Source organism: Rhinolophus ferrumequinum, chromosome 12 (genome assembly GCF_004115265.2).
Source record: "Rhinolophus ferrumequinum isolate MPI-CBG mRhiFer1 chromosome 12, mRhiFer1_v1.p, whole genome shotgun sequence".
NCBI classification, from domain to species: domain Eukaryota; kingdom Metazoa; phylum Chordata; class Mammalia; order Chiroptera; family Rhinolophidae; genus Rhinolophus; species Rhinolophus ferrumequinum.
Window position 1 is genome coordinate 4,546,078 of NC_046295.1, and position 12,813 is coordinate 4,558,890.

General features: G+C 51.9%; 1 protein-coding gene across 3 annotated transcripts in view; it reads left to right on the forward strand.

The window, feature by feature from the left end:
- Nucleotides 1-2,460: 2,460 nt before the first annotated feature.
- Nucleotides 2,461-12,813, forward strand: part of SEMA4D (semaphorin 4D) — a 46,225-nt gene continuing 35,872 nt past the window's right edge. For 2 of the 3 annotated variants that reach the window (XM_033123012.1, XM_033123010.1), the window contains exons 1-2: nt 2,461-2,515; nt 11,209-11,569. In XM_033123012.1, coding sequence (XP_032978903.1) covers nt 11,464-11,569 — 106 coding nt within the window. In that variant the 5' untranslated portion in view covers nt 2,461-2,515; nt 11,209-11,463. Of the gene's footprint in view, nt 2,516-10,400; nt 10,419-11,208; nt 11,570-12,813 lie in introns of those variants that run through there. The other variant, XM_033123009.1, reaches the window with a different exon arrangement.

The following is a 12,813-nucleotide window of genomic DNA, read 5'->3' on the forward strand; positions in this document are numbered from 1 at the left end:
GATGTGTTAGCAGCCAAATCCTGCTTTTCGATCCTAGGGAGTCTTCTTATCAAGGGTTCCCAGGTAGGAAGGCTCATCACTGAGATTTACGCGGGGCTTCCTAGGCGCCACACGCTGCCTTAAGCTCTTCATGTGGTCACTCATGGAGCCTCATAATAACCAAGTGAGGTAGGCACTCTGATCAGGCCCACTTTCTGGATAAGGAAACAGGCACAGAGAGGCCCAGAAACTTCCCCACGGACACACAGCTGGTAAGTGTAGGTGCCAGGCCTAGAGCCCAGATCACTCTTCATACTCTCACCCATCCCACCTGTGTCTTCTCCACCTGCTAAAGAGGTCACCTGGCTGGTACCAGGGTGAGAGACTTTTGGAACGAGGGGTCACAGCTGCAGATCGTGGGCAAGATGCACGGGAGGCAGAGGCCCATCTCACCATGGCCTTTGGCTGTTGTCATGAGTGGCAGACGGACCGTCAGACATGGCAGTTGGGTCTCCCATGCTCTCCTGCACTACATGGGGACAGGTTGGGGGCAAAGGCCAAGTTTCCTGGGAAATAATTCTCTCCCTGATTAATTTCATTCCTTTTTTTTATAGTTGAACCCTTGCATTCTTTCAGGGGCAGTACAAGAAGTTAGGAGATGCCTAGTTAAAACCATATCGTTAGTAATTGTGTGAGGAATTTGTATTTTGCATGCTTCAGTGTCGTGATAACTAATTATAGCTTGGAGGTTTTTACCTTGAGAGAGAAGAAAAAATTGCCATGATGAAGGGTACAGACAACCGGGGACTTGGGCCTCTGTGGTTGATTGAGGCCGGAAGTGTGTATTTTCACCCAGAAACCACAGGCTAAAAGATGTTTGGCGGAGGTGACAGATGGAGACTTGGCTTGGAGGAGAAAACGAGTGTGCTGGGTCCCAGTGCACTGGGTGAGGTTATTAAGAATACACACACACGCAGAACCCTAACCTGCCGTCATGTGTGTGTGCAGTACCAGGAATTTAAGGTGAATAAATAGGATGTGTGCTTGTCCAAGCACAGAACAAGCAGCTCTGGGCTTTCATTTATTGAAGTGACAAAGGCTTACTGAATTTCGGAAAGGGAGTTTTTCGGTTATAATTTTCAGTATTCTTATTGTTTCTTATAAGAGGTTTAGATAAAACCTCTTATTTGTGTGTGAATCACTCTTTTTCCCATAAGTATTTTCTCCAGTCTCCAGATGGCTGTTTTGCCCCCTCACCGCCACCTGTGTGACAGGAAAATCCCACAGTTCGTTAGGCTTGCACATCGCCTGTTAATCGGCTGAGCCAAAATCTCCCCCAGCATTAAAATAGAAGACATTGGTTCCATGTCCTGCGTGGATATGGCCTCTCCAGGACACTTCCTGCTTGCTCAGATGTGAAGTTAATTTTGCTTACACATTGGCTGTCAGACGCAGAACCAGTCCTTGGAAGCCCAGCCACAGTGCAGCCTGATGCATCCTAAGCATTTCTGCCTGTTACTTTGGCGTCTCATTTGCTAACTCAAGGTGTTTGCTCAGGATTCAGGGGACATGTCAGGCCCTGAGGGGCCCCCGGTGACCCTGGAAATCATGTGCTGTGAGTGGCCGTTGAACGGTGGGTGCAAGCTGGGTTCCGTGCTGCGGGCGCGACCCCACCGCTCGGGCTGTGTGTGGGGGAAAATGGGCCATTAGCTGTGTTCCCGCGGAGCCCATGCTACTTCTTAGCTGTCTTCAGAGAAATGGCAAGAATTGTGTAAGCTCTTAAAGCAAAAGAAAGGAATACCCCCGCCACAGAAGATGCTCAAGTTTGATTCTGAGGTGTAAAGACTGTGTTGGATCATTCGCAGCCATCGAGGAGTCAAGCTCAGTTGAACCCACTGCTAATCCTGCAAGAATCTTCATGGTGGCCTCTGGCTTCACCACTCAGATTCTCTTTGTTGAACGGTTTGTGATCTCGCTGGACTCCAGGATCTCTGTTTTGAGCGCTCCCTCCTGTACTGTGAAGGAGTAACAAACACATCACAGAAACTTGCTACACCACTGTGGAAATTCTCTGTTTGGCTTAAAAACAACAATCAAAAGGAAAGAAAAATGGGAATGTTAAACAGGTTCTTCAGGAAGTCATTTCTTGTAGATATTTTGTATGTATCTCTGCTTTTTCTTTCATTGCCTCACACCTTTGGTGTTCAAGGAAGAGGAGTTCCAAAGGATACACATCTGAGAATCCCATAATCCTTTTTTGATCAGTGACCATGACCGTGGCTTGAATTTAAGTGGCTTATTTTGCGGGGGAAGTAGTGGCTGTCAGTAGCTGGGATCAGCTCCTGCCTCTGGGTGACTGGCCAAGTTGCATTTCCTTTGTTTATGGGTGAGCGATCTCACACTCACTCCCTTGTCGCATTTGCACAAGTGCATGAATGCCACGCTAACCCTGGGTCAGAGAGTCAGCGACCAGAGGATCCAGAAGTTAAATTCTTCCTAGAAGCAATTGGGGAGTTTCAAGAGGCACAAGATACTGGTAAAATCACTTTTTTTTCCCTCCATCTATATCCCAGTTTAGCAAACTTGACACCTTATGGAAGCCCCAGTGGGATTCAGCAGTTTGGTTGTTGGACCCTGCGTGCTCTTGGGGTCAAAGATGTGGACTTCACCGCCGTCCCTAGGGGTGGCCTGAGGGGGAGCCCACAGGGCAGTGGGTGCGGCAAGTGTCGCCTGTTTTTTCTTCCTCCCTCCCATTGCCTTTTCCCCCCCTGGGCTGCTTCCCTGCTCGCTTTGGACGGATGGCCCCTACCTAGTCTGAGCGTTGAAACGCTCCATCTTCTCTTTGGCAGGACGGTGAGGTCCGATTTCAAAGGAGAGCTCTCAGTGTCGTCGCGCCCTGGATTTGGGTGGTTTTGTGATTCATCTTAATTTTGACCAGTTAGTACATGGTCGCCCATGTATTTCCAGTTGTAGAGGAAAGGGAAATGCCAGTTTAATTTGTAAAAACAAAAGGAAAGCTCTCCTCTCCCCTTCGTCCATTTCTGTGACTCACCTGTTGTGAATGGGCCTAGCAAAGGTGTCGCTCTGCTTGTCTCAGCAGTCCTGCCACCAGCAAGGTCTTAGGGGCTAGTTTGTGCCAGTGGGTGGGCACTGGTAATGATGCAGCTCACCTCGGGGACACTTGGCATTGCATTTATTGGCTGGTTACGGACACGCATACGAGTACATTTCCTGAACAGCCTTGTCTGCTGGGCCAGGCTCGGTGGTTTCTCGCTAGTGTGTTAGGTTGCTGCATTAAGAATTGCAAGCCCAGGCATTTATGTTACAAGGATTTTTTTCCCTAGCTTTTTATCCCCTAGATCATTTGTCTTTGGATTTTGATTGCTGAGCCCTTTAACTTACAGGGCTGATGGGGTCCCCGCTGCCCCTGCACCCACCTTGCTTATGCCCTTCTGAATGCCTGCCAGTTGTCACTGCTGGTTGATTGGCTGGTATGTGTGTTCCTCACCCCGCTGCCCTCCCCTTTCCAGCTCCCGTAAGCATGCGCATGGCACACACGTGCTGGGCTTTGCATAAGGGAACGAGGTTAAGGCGTGTCAGACATCCTGACTGGCTTGTGTGCCCCTGCAACGTTCATTGCTGGAGGTGAAAGCAGGCATCCTGGGACAGTGTCCTGGATGCTTTTCTGTGGGGTGGGTCCAGCTGGACCCAGCTCCAGGGCTCAGCTTGTCCCTGTGCAGCTGGAATGCTGCTGCCGGATGCTCTGCTCTAAGTTCTGGGGAAACTGAAGTTGAAACAATGAACTCTTTGTTGGGCATGTGACACAGAGAGCTCCTGAAATCAATCCTGATTCCTGGGGGACAAGGCCATTTCTGTGAGGTGGTGACATCAGCACCATAGCCAGGGTCTGGGGAGGAGACCAGGCGTAGGGGACGGGACATGAGGTGGGGGAGGGGAGCCTGGGGATGTAGGGGGCAGGCCTGGGGGTAACATCGGCAGGACATGTCTTGGGGTGGCTGCCTCTCTCTGCTCCCGCTGGGAGGGGAGGGTGTGAGGAGGTGCAAGGCCTCCGTTGTACCGGCCACAGGGCCTGGATGGGGAGCAGGGCTTCACCCGTGCTGTCTGGACAAACACTGTAGACAAGAAGCCAGAGCAGATTGCCTCAGCAGTCGTCCACAGCTGTCACCCAGGATCCCCTTTCACAGGTTCCCTGGGGATCCCAGTGAGGGCACTTTTAATGTTGGCTATCAGCCTGTTGCTGATGGGAGCACTGACACCTGATGTGTGGTAGTGAGTGGCGTCCCCTCTGTGACCCACCCCTACTGCCTCAGATAGCTGGTCCCAAGAAGGGAAGCCAAGGCGTGACGTGGGTATGACAGACCTCATAGCACCTGTGGCCCACGGTGCCTGCCTTACTGCACCCCAGCTGGCAGTCACCATTCACATCTAAGAATGCAACACCAGATCAGAATTTTTGTGCTGCAGCAGAGTGTGGCCATACCACACGCCCATGTGCACATACCTGTATGCACACATGCAAACACATGCTCAGGGATGTATACATACATGAATGCACACACATGCATGCAAGTATGGATGCTTATACATACACGTATCACACTTATACAGATGTACGCAAATGCACGTATACATATGCACAGAAACTCCGATGCACACAGGTGCACGCATAACATGCATGCCCAGACGTGTGTGTGCGTGCTGACATGCAGATGTGTGTGCATACAGACATTTGTGCACACAGTGTTGTGAACTAGCTCTTACCCTTACAGTTTGCTGGGTGTGCCTGTTTTCTCTGCCGCAACCCTCCGGCTTGGTTCAAGGCCCCTGGGGTGGAAAGCTGCCATGTGACAGGCACTGACAAGCCCTGAGTGATGGGCTCAGAGACCCCTCTGGGTTCTCTTCTCCTGTTATTTAAAGTGGGATCATGCACTGCTCACAAACCAGCACAATTCCTCATAGGTAATGGGAGTGACATGTGTGACCCTGTCATCCTAATGGGCCTCTGTCTCAGGGTGAAAGGCAGCACTTTGCACAGGGAAGTGAAGGGCTGCTCCTGACGGCTCCCAGCAAGCTGCCTGAGAAATGCCCCGCAAAGCCAGCAGATAGGCACTGCATTCTCTTGTTTCCATTTGAATGTGTCTGGTGATTCCTGATGGGACACCCCGCAAACATCATGGAGGCAGTGTTGCTGGAGGAGAGCACGGTGGCAGCGTGTGCGTGTGGGTGTGGGGTGTGCTTTGCTTAGCAGTTTTTAGATTATATTAAAGAATGCATGCTTGGCAGAAAAGTAAAAGCATCTACCCCTTCCAATGTCATAAAGCAATGTCCTCTGCATGGAGGGGTGTCTGTGTGGCAGGGACCCTCCTGCCTTTGGCTGTCCATGTGCATTTTTTTTAAAGACCATTTGGGAACGAGAGGCAGGGTCCGATTCGGGCCGTCAAGAATCTGGTGTCTGCTGATGAGATAAATACAGCTCAGAGCTGGATAAAATCTGTGTGTGCTGGGGCACCCACGTGCTTCTGCAGAAAGAACTTCTCTGTCCTCCGGTCCCGCTGGCAGGGCTGCCCGGAAATGGCCGAAAGTGACAGCCACCGGCTCCTGAATAGCAGTGTCGGGTTTGGTCCAGGCTAAAGGCAATTAAAAAATGTCTTCTCTTCTCACCTAAATCAGTTTGAGCAGCCTGCGTGTACAGAGGGAGACGCAGGCCTCCACCCAGCGTCTGCTATTGAGTTTGTCAGGCAGCTCCGCCTGTGTGGGAGCTGCGGGGGAGAACGCCTTTATGAGGCCCGTTCTCAACTTCTGTTCATTCTGGGGACTTTGTTCATGAGACTTTCTGCCACCGGGGACTCAGCTTGGTTCTCTCGAGCTCTAGCCAGGGTCTTCTAACTGGGATGTTTGCGTTCCCCCGGTTCTGCCCTGCCCCGGAAGGGACCACATCGTTGAGACGTTTTCCTTGGGACATCCTCAAGTCCTTAGTGTGCTATGAAGGAAATAAAGCAGGAGGGGGCGTGGAGGTGGGGGTGGAGCAGCCTGTGAGGAGGTGGTCTTGGTCGGTGGGAAGGAGCCAGCCCCTGGGAGCTCCTGGGGATAGAACATTCTGGAAGAGGGAGCAGCATGTGCAAAGGTCTGGGGGGTGGAGTGCATGAGAGGCCAGGACCCCTTGCTGGCCACTCTCTGAGCTGCCTTTTACACTAAGTCTTGTGCTGCCACTCAGTGTACTCTGCCACTTGGTGAATCATCCTGTTTCTGCAAAAGTGTGAGCCCCAAATGTGGCTGTGTAGACACAGCTCCATCTTCTCGTCCTTTGTAAGGCCGCCTGCATTGGGCTATGTCTGCTGCTGCAACATCCACTGAGCTGCTGTCTTCCAGGCTGCAAGGAGCCTGAGCATTGATTTCTTTTTAAAATTTAATTAATTCTTATCAGAGAAATTAATGCACGTGATTTTAAAGTGAAGTAGTATTTGTCCCTTTGTCCCTGAGACAGTGAGCTGCAGCTCAGCTGTTTTAGCCATTTTACTGATATTTCCTGACAGTGTGGCTCTCGAGAGGTAATTGTATGGGGCCTGTTTTCTCTCTGAAGCTTTCAGGAGCTCCCTTTGCCTCCCAGATTCCCACATCTCATCAGGACATGCCTGGTGTGAAGGTATTTTCTCATTCACGGCGCTGCTTTCGTGTCCTTGTCTTCTGGACATTTTCTTATATATAAACAATATATTTGTATATCTCTTTCTATTTCTTTTTATTATTCTCTGATAATTCCTCTTATTTTCTCTCTCTTCTGGAACTCCTGTTAGATATGGGCCTCCTGATTCGATCCTCCAGCTTTCTTAGCTTCTCCCTCCCTATTTTCATCTCTGTCACATTGTTCAAATTCTAGGAAGACTCCTCAATTTTATCTTCCAATCCTCCAACTATTTTCTTTCTTTAACCAAAATTTTAATTTTCAAGCTTGATTCATTTTCTCAGGTTGTGTGTCGTCGTGACTTCTCCCCTCGCAAGCTCTAGTTTCACATCTGTTTGGTCCACAGTCAATTAATTACCAACAGTGGTGAACACAGCCATTATCGAAAACTAAGTCATGTAAACGTCATTAAACTGCATTAAAAGTAGCAGTGAGGGTAGATATACTAAAACTCACTACTTCCCTGTGCATTTCACTGTTACCTGTGCCCTGGAGGCCCCACACCGGTCGTGTCTGTGTGGTGGGAATACTATACACTGGTGCCCTATTGTGCATCTCTTCCTGTCTGTCTGTTCAGTGACAGCATGTCGGGAGCTGGAAAGCAGTGTTGACACCCCAGACATCGGCATACGCGCAGCGCAGGGCACCGACCCCACCCCTTAGCCGACTGTTAAGGTTGGCCTACACGTCACTGGTTATGCCCATCTGTTTTCTTCCTAGTTTCTAAGATTTGTTAACACCCTCATGGGCTGTCATTCTCTCCCCATTTTTATCCTTATGGTTTATGTCCTTTGGAGTGTCGTTTTATCCCGTTTGAGGAGAGAGTTGAGATAAATCTCTGAATTCTAAGTGCCCGGTTCCAAAGAGGGCTGGCCTCGTCTCCTACGTCCAGGCTTTAAGCCTGGCTGCAGCATGTGTCATGGGACTGATTTCTATCAGGGACCTAAGTAGGAATTTGTATTTGTTGTGGGGCCCTTGCAAACCATTTCCCTGCAATAGAGTTGGCTCCATGTTGCATCTGGGGGGAAATGAAACGCCCCGGGGGCCCGACAGCCAGAAGGGCACCAGGCTGTGGGCACCGTGCATAGGGCCTCACACATGCTCAGGAAGAACCTCTCCAAGCTGGTGTTTTTTGTTTTCGTTTTCGTTTGTTTGTTTTAAATAAACTTTACTTTTAAGAACATTTTCAGATTCCCAGCAAAATCAAGCGTAAAGTCCATGGAGTTGCCATGTACCCCCCATGCATACATAGCCTGCCCTGTATCAACACCCCACTGCAGAGTGGCGCAAGTCTGCCGAGCTCCGCCTGTTCATCCCTCCCGTGCCTGTAACCCTGCCAGCCAGTGATCGTCTTGCTGCCCTGATTGGGGCCAGTCCCGGAAACCCTGACCTGTTTGGGAGTTCAGAGCAAAGAAGCTTTGGGGTGCCCTTGTCACTAACTGATCAATCATACAGAAAAAAGGTCTCCTCGGGAAAGCTAATGACACTGTGCTGTTGGATTTACCCACGTGGTCTCTGGAACAGACGTATTTAGAGATATTCAGAGAGAGCACAGCCTTGCAGACTGGCTGAGCTTCATGTAGCCAGATATAGCCGGGACAGAAAGGTTGGGGAGCGTGAAACGGGAGAGGCTGGATGGAAGGTGGACCAAGGTCATCCACTCAGGTTTAATCCTAGTGCGAAACATTTCATGTGGGGAAATGATGTGCTCTGGTTTATGTTAAAAACATCATTCTGGCTGTTGCTACTATTTGGTAAATGAATCATCAGGAGATTATATCTGACTACTGATAACAAAAATCTGAAAAACAGTAATTTAAAGGGATTAATAGTTTATTAGCAGCTCTAGGGTAGGCAGAAGAAAGCAGATGTAAAGTTTCCAGTAGGTTGGAAGGGTCTCTGATTTTTGTGAATTTCCACTTGGTTCTTAGAACGAGATCCTTAGCTTCATGTTAACAAGGTGGCTTCCAGAGCTCCAACCATCAAATTTGCATTCCAGGCAGGAAAAGGAGGAAAGGCTGAAAGCAAAAATGCAAACACTAGCTGAGCCAGCCTCCTTTAAAGAGCTTTCCTGGAATTCCTACCTACTAACTTCTTTTCACAGTTCTTTGGCCAGACCTGCCACCAGGTATACTGGGAGATGCAGTTAGCTGGCAACACTGCCATGCCAGGTAAAATCAACATTCTGTTAATGAAAATGAAGGGATGTGGGTTTTGGGGCAGGAAACCAGAGATCTCTGCCACAGGCAGCAAGAATGGAAGCAGGGTGAAGGGGTAGGAGGCTGTGGAGAGGTCAGGATGGGAGGTGGGCTTTGCTTAGACTGGAGAGGTGGTGGTGAAAATGGACCTGGAATGAGCCAGGTGAACGTCTGGTGCTGCCCAGACCGTCGGCATCATCCACACAGACAGCTCTTCGCACAGACCTCGGGGTGCTGTGTCTGTGTGCGATTTCTGTAGAGTGTTTAGCAGTCACTGGACACTGGGATTGCTTAACGAGTGGGTCACATTGGTAACACGGCTCAGCATGAGAGACCTGACGTGGCCTGGGCTTCTGAAGCCACTTCGTGCCTCCCTTCCCTACTGAGGGCATGGGAGCAGGGTCCCCACCCAGGGCCCGGGGCTGAAGGTGACGTGTGTCTGTCACATGGTGAGTGCTTCTGAGAGCTCCTCGGGGTGGGATGTTGTGGGTGAGCCCTCATGGCCACTCTGTGAGGCTTCCTCTCTTCTTCCCAGTGCACCTGAGGTTGCATTTAGAGTTTGGGTTACGCCCTTGCTGCTGGGTGTCTGGGCCAGCTGTCCCTCTGGGTCCCCGGTGCAGGGCTTGGCTTGCAGACCGGCACCCATTTCTGTAAATAGTTGTGTCGGCTCATAGCCACGCGCTACCACAGACGAGACTGTAGGACTCACAAAGCTGACAATAATGTTCGTCTAGTCCTTTGTGGAAAAGGGGCTCTGCCTCTGTTCAGTATGTGCCAGATTCTGGAGCAAACGAGGGACGGGTGTTCCCTGACTTAGGTGGCTGAGAGTTGGTCTGGATGGGGCGCAGATGCCAGGTGGATGGGGGCCTGGCCACCAGGGTGGGCCTCCAGGCGGGGAGAGAAAGCGCAGAGGGGCGCTGCTGTGTGAGGAGGGCGGGGAGCAGAAGAGGCCCCGCGGTGCCGGAGCCAGGCATCTCCCCACGGGCAGGTGCCTGTGGTGAAAGTCCCCAGGAGTTACTGCTTTATGAAGTGGAGCTGGGCAGTGGCTGTGCCCCAGGCACACACATGAAAATAAAGAAGACTCTCTTTAGCCTAGAGAGCCGCTGAGGATGAACGTGCTGCCTGTTGGACTTTGGGGGCCAGACAAGGATGCTAGGGGTTCAAGAGGGGCGCGAGAAGTGACTTCCTGGGTCAGATGAAGAAGTGGCTCGGGAGGGCTTTCTGGAGGCAATGACTTGACTAAATGAACAGAAAGACAGAACTTTTCCCAAAGGTTTCTTGGGAGGTTTGCTTTGGCCCTACGTGTCAAGGAGCAAGGAGGGGGCAGGCGGCTGGACTGGTGCTGGTGTGTGGCAGGTTGTGGGGGCCCCAGGGAGGCTGACCCGGAGGCCTGTGGGAGGGAAGGGGGAATGAGGAAGCTTGCTGCCACTTGGACGGCCCCGAGGGATGGTGAAGTCAGGAGGCCCGCAGTGATGGTGGGGTGAGGGGCAGGATCCGGAGAGGATCCCGGGGTATCAGTGGGACCGACAGAGCTGGAGGTATGTTGGCTTGGTGGGGATGGCCAACTCCTAGGGCCTCTGAGGGAGGGGACGGCGAGTGGGGGAGGTGGCTGCTTCGTGAAGAGGAGGAAACTTCGTGTGAGGAAGTCAAGCACCAGTGGACCCCGTGGGGTCTCCTGGGAAATAGCGTGTCCACAAAGTGGGGTTTTGCTGTAACTTAAATGTATTCCCCAAATGTCGTAGGCAAGGGTCCTGCCTCATCCGGTGGTGTGTTGGTTTGAGCTCCTTCCAGAGATGTCTAAACAAGTCCATCTCGGAGTCTCACGGGATCTGCGTGCACACACGCACGCACATGTTTCAGCTTCTGTGCAGCCCTCTGGCCTTTTGCTCTGGCTGTCTTCCTTGATGACATTGCAGGACTTGGGAAACCAAAGTCTCCAAGGGAAACTGAAACCCTGCCTCTGCTCTGTTCCTTTCCATTGCATTACCAGCTGGACGCAGGCAGCCCACAGGGAGGAAGCTGGGCAGCCAGGCAGGCATTTGTCCCCCGCTCTGGGTCTCCCTGTCTGTCCTATATTCCTGGTGGCCTCAGGAACGGGAAGCACTGACTCCTGTAACTCCAGCTTTGCTGTGGGCATCTGGGGTGTGGTTTCCGTAGGGCTGTCCCCCTCAGAGATCCCTGTGTCCCCACTTCCCTCCGCTCCTTAGCAGACGGAGCCCATGGCTGGCGCTGTGGGGAGAGCAGAGCTGTGAGGATATTGAGCAAACAGAAAGCTGGTGTTATTACCACATCCTGACTGGTAACCCCCTCCTTTCCACTTTCTTCCAGAATTTCCCCAGAAGGTTGTAAAGAAGCACACTGTTTAAGAACAGAACCAGGAGGCCTTTGCAGTGGTGAGAGCCACCTGACCCCACCCGGTGTGCCGGGAAATGTGGGTCCGTGGGGGTCACAGCACCCACCAGCTCCAGGCTGTGCTGCGAGTCACAGCCCCAGGAGTCTGAGCAGCGTGCACCGGATACCCACCGTTGGCCTCCTCGGTCCACAAAGCATTTGCTGCCGAAGCCCGCACTGCGGCCCCTGCCGATGAGGATGTGCGCCCCCGTGGAGGGGCTGCTCACTGCCCTTGCGGTGATGTTTGGGACAGCAGTGGCATTTGCACCCGTACCGAGGATCACCTGGGAGCACAGAGGTGAGGGAGCACAGAAGCTTGTGAGGTGCTGAGAGCACCTGCTCGTGATGTTCAGGTGCGCGTGCGCTGTTTCCATGCTGGCTCTGTGCTCTCGGCACTTGTGTGTGCGCTGGGTGCCTGCACTGCCGCATCAGAGATGCTTCCATAACTGGAAACACTCCTGGGCCTTGTGCAGGGCCCACTGATCTGGGTTCTAAACCAGGGCGCCCCTGAAAGGAAGCTCACCTCCCTGTGCCTGGTGACATTGGTGCCCACTGACCAGGCACCAACCACACTGTGTCCTGTTTTGAGCACATGACCTGCAGCTCAGCTTCAGGCCAGTGGTTCTCATTTGCTGTTCCCTAGTTTCTGTTGTATTTATTTCCTCTCTTGGGAGCTGTGTCTCGGGACCCCAGTCTTCCAGGCCACTGAGCGAGGTGATCCTCCAGGGCTGGGCTGTCCGTGCTGGTCTCCGGGCAGTAGGTGTGCTGGGAGGGCCGTCATCCCCTGTGGCTCTGTCTCCAACACTGGAACTGACAAGAGCAGGAAGTGTGAACCCCTACCCCTGAGTGAAACGAGAACTTGGTAATAAACGGAAAGCCAGGGTCAAAACACATGGATGCTGGGATGGTCAAAAAGAAGAAACAGCTCCTTAGAAACAAGGCTGACACATTTATATTACCCCAATAGCTGACCGTTACATGCCTCTTGTTCCTAGTACGTAGCTATTGATGCAATTGCCTAATAAGGGGAAATGTCCGTTCTTTCTCTGTTTTGTAAGTTTGTGGTGGGGTTAAGGGATATACTCACTGAAGTAGATTTTGTCAAAGGTCTTGAGGTAAATCTTTTTTTTCCTGAATAAGAAAATCCTAAATAGTTAAATTCTTTATGCAACTCATCTGTGGCTGACTCCACACACATAGAGCAGAGTTTGGTAGGAGGCGAAGTGAGCAGCCACAAGAAGCTTGAGGTATCTGACCTGCAGTCTCCTAGGAACTCACGAGGTCACATGGCTGGGAGGTCACATTGCCGAGAGGTCACAAGCCAGAAGGTCACACTGCCTGGAGACCACACTGAGTTCAGGCTTGGGAACTCCGGGCTGCAAGGAGCAGGAAGAGAAGTCAGACCACAGCACTGGGCGAGCACAGTGACTCTGGGCCTCACTGGGATGCCATGTGCTTCGTGACTGCCCCAGTGGGTCTGCTCCACGCAGTGGTGCCCGAGCTCTGGCCCCGGCCGGGGGCTGGCCACTGTGGCAGCGGATT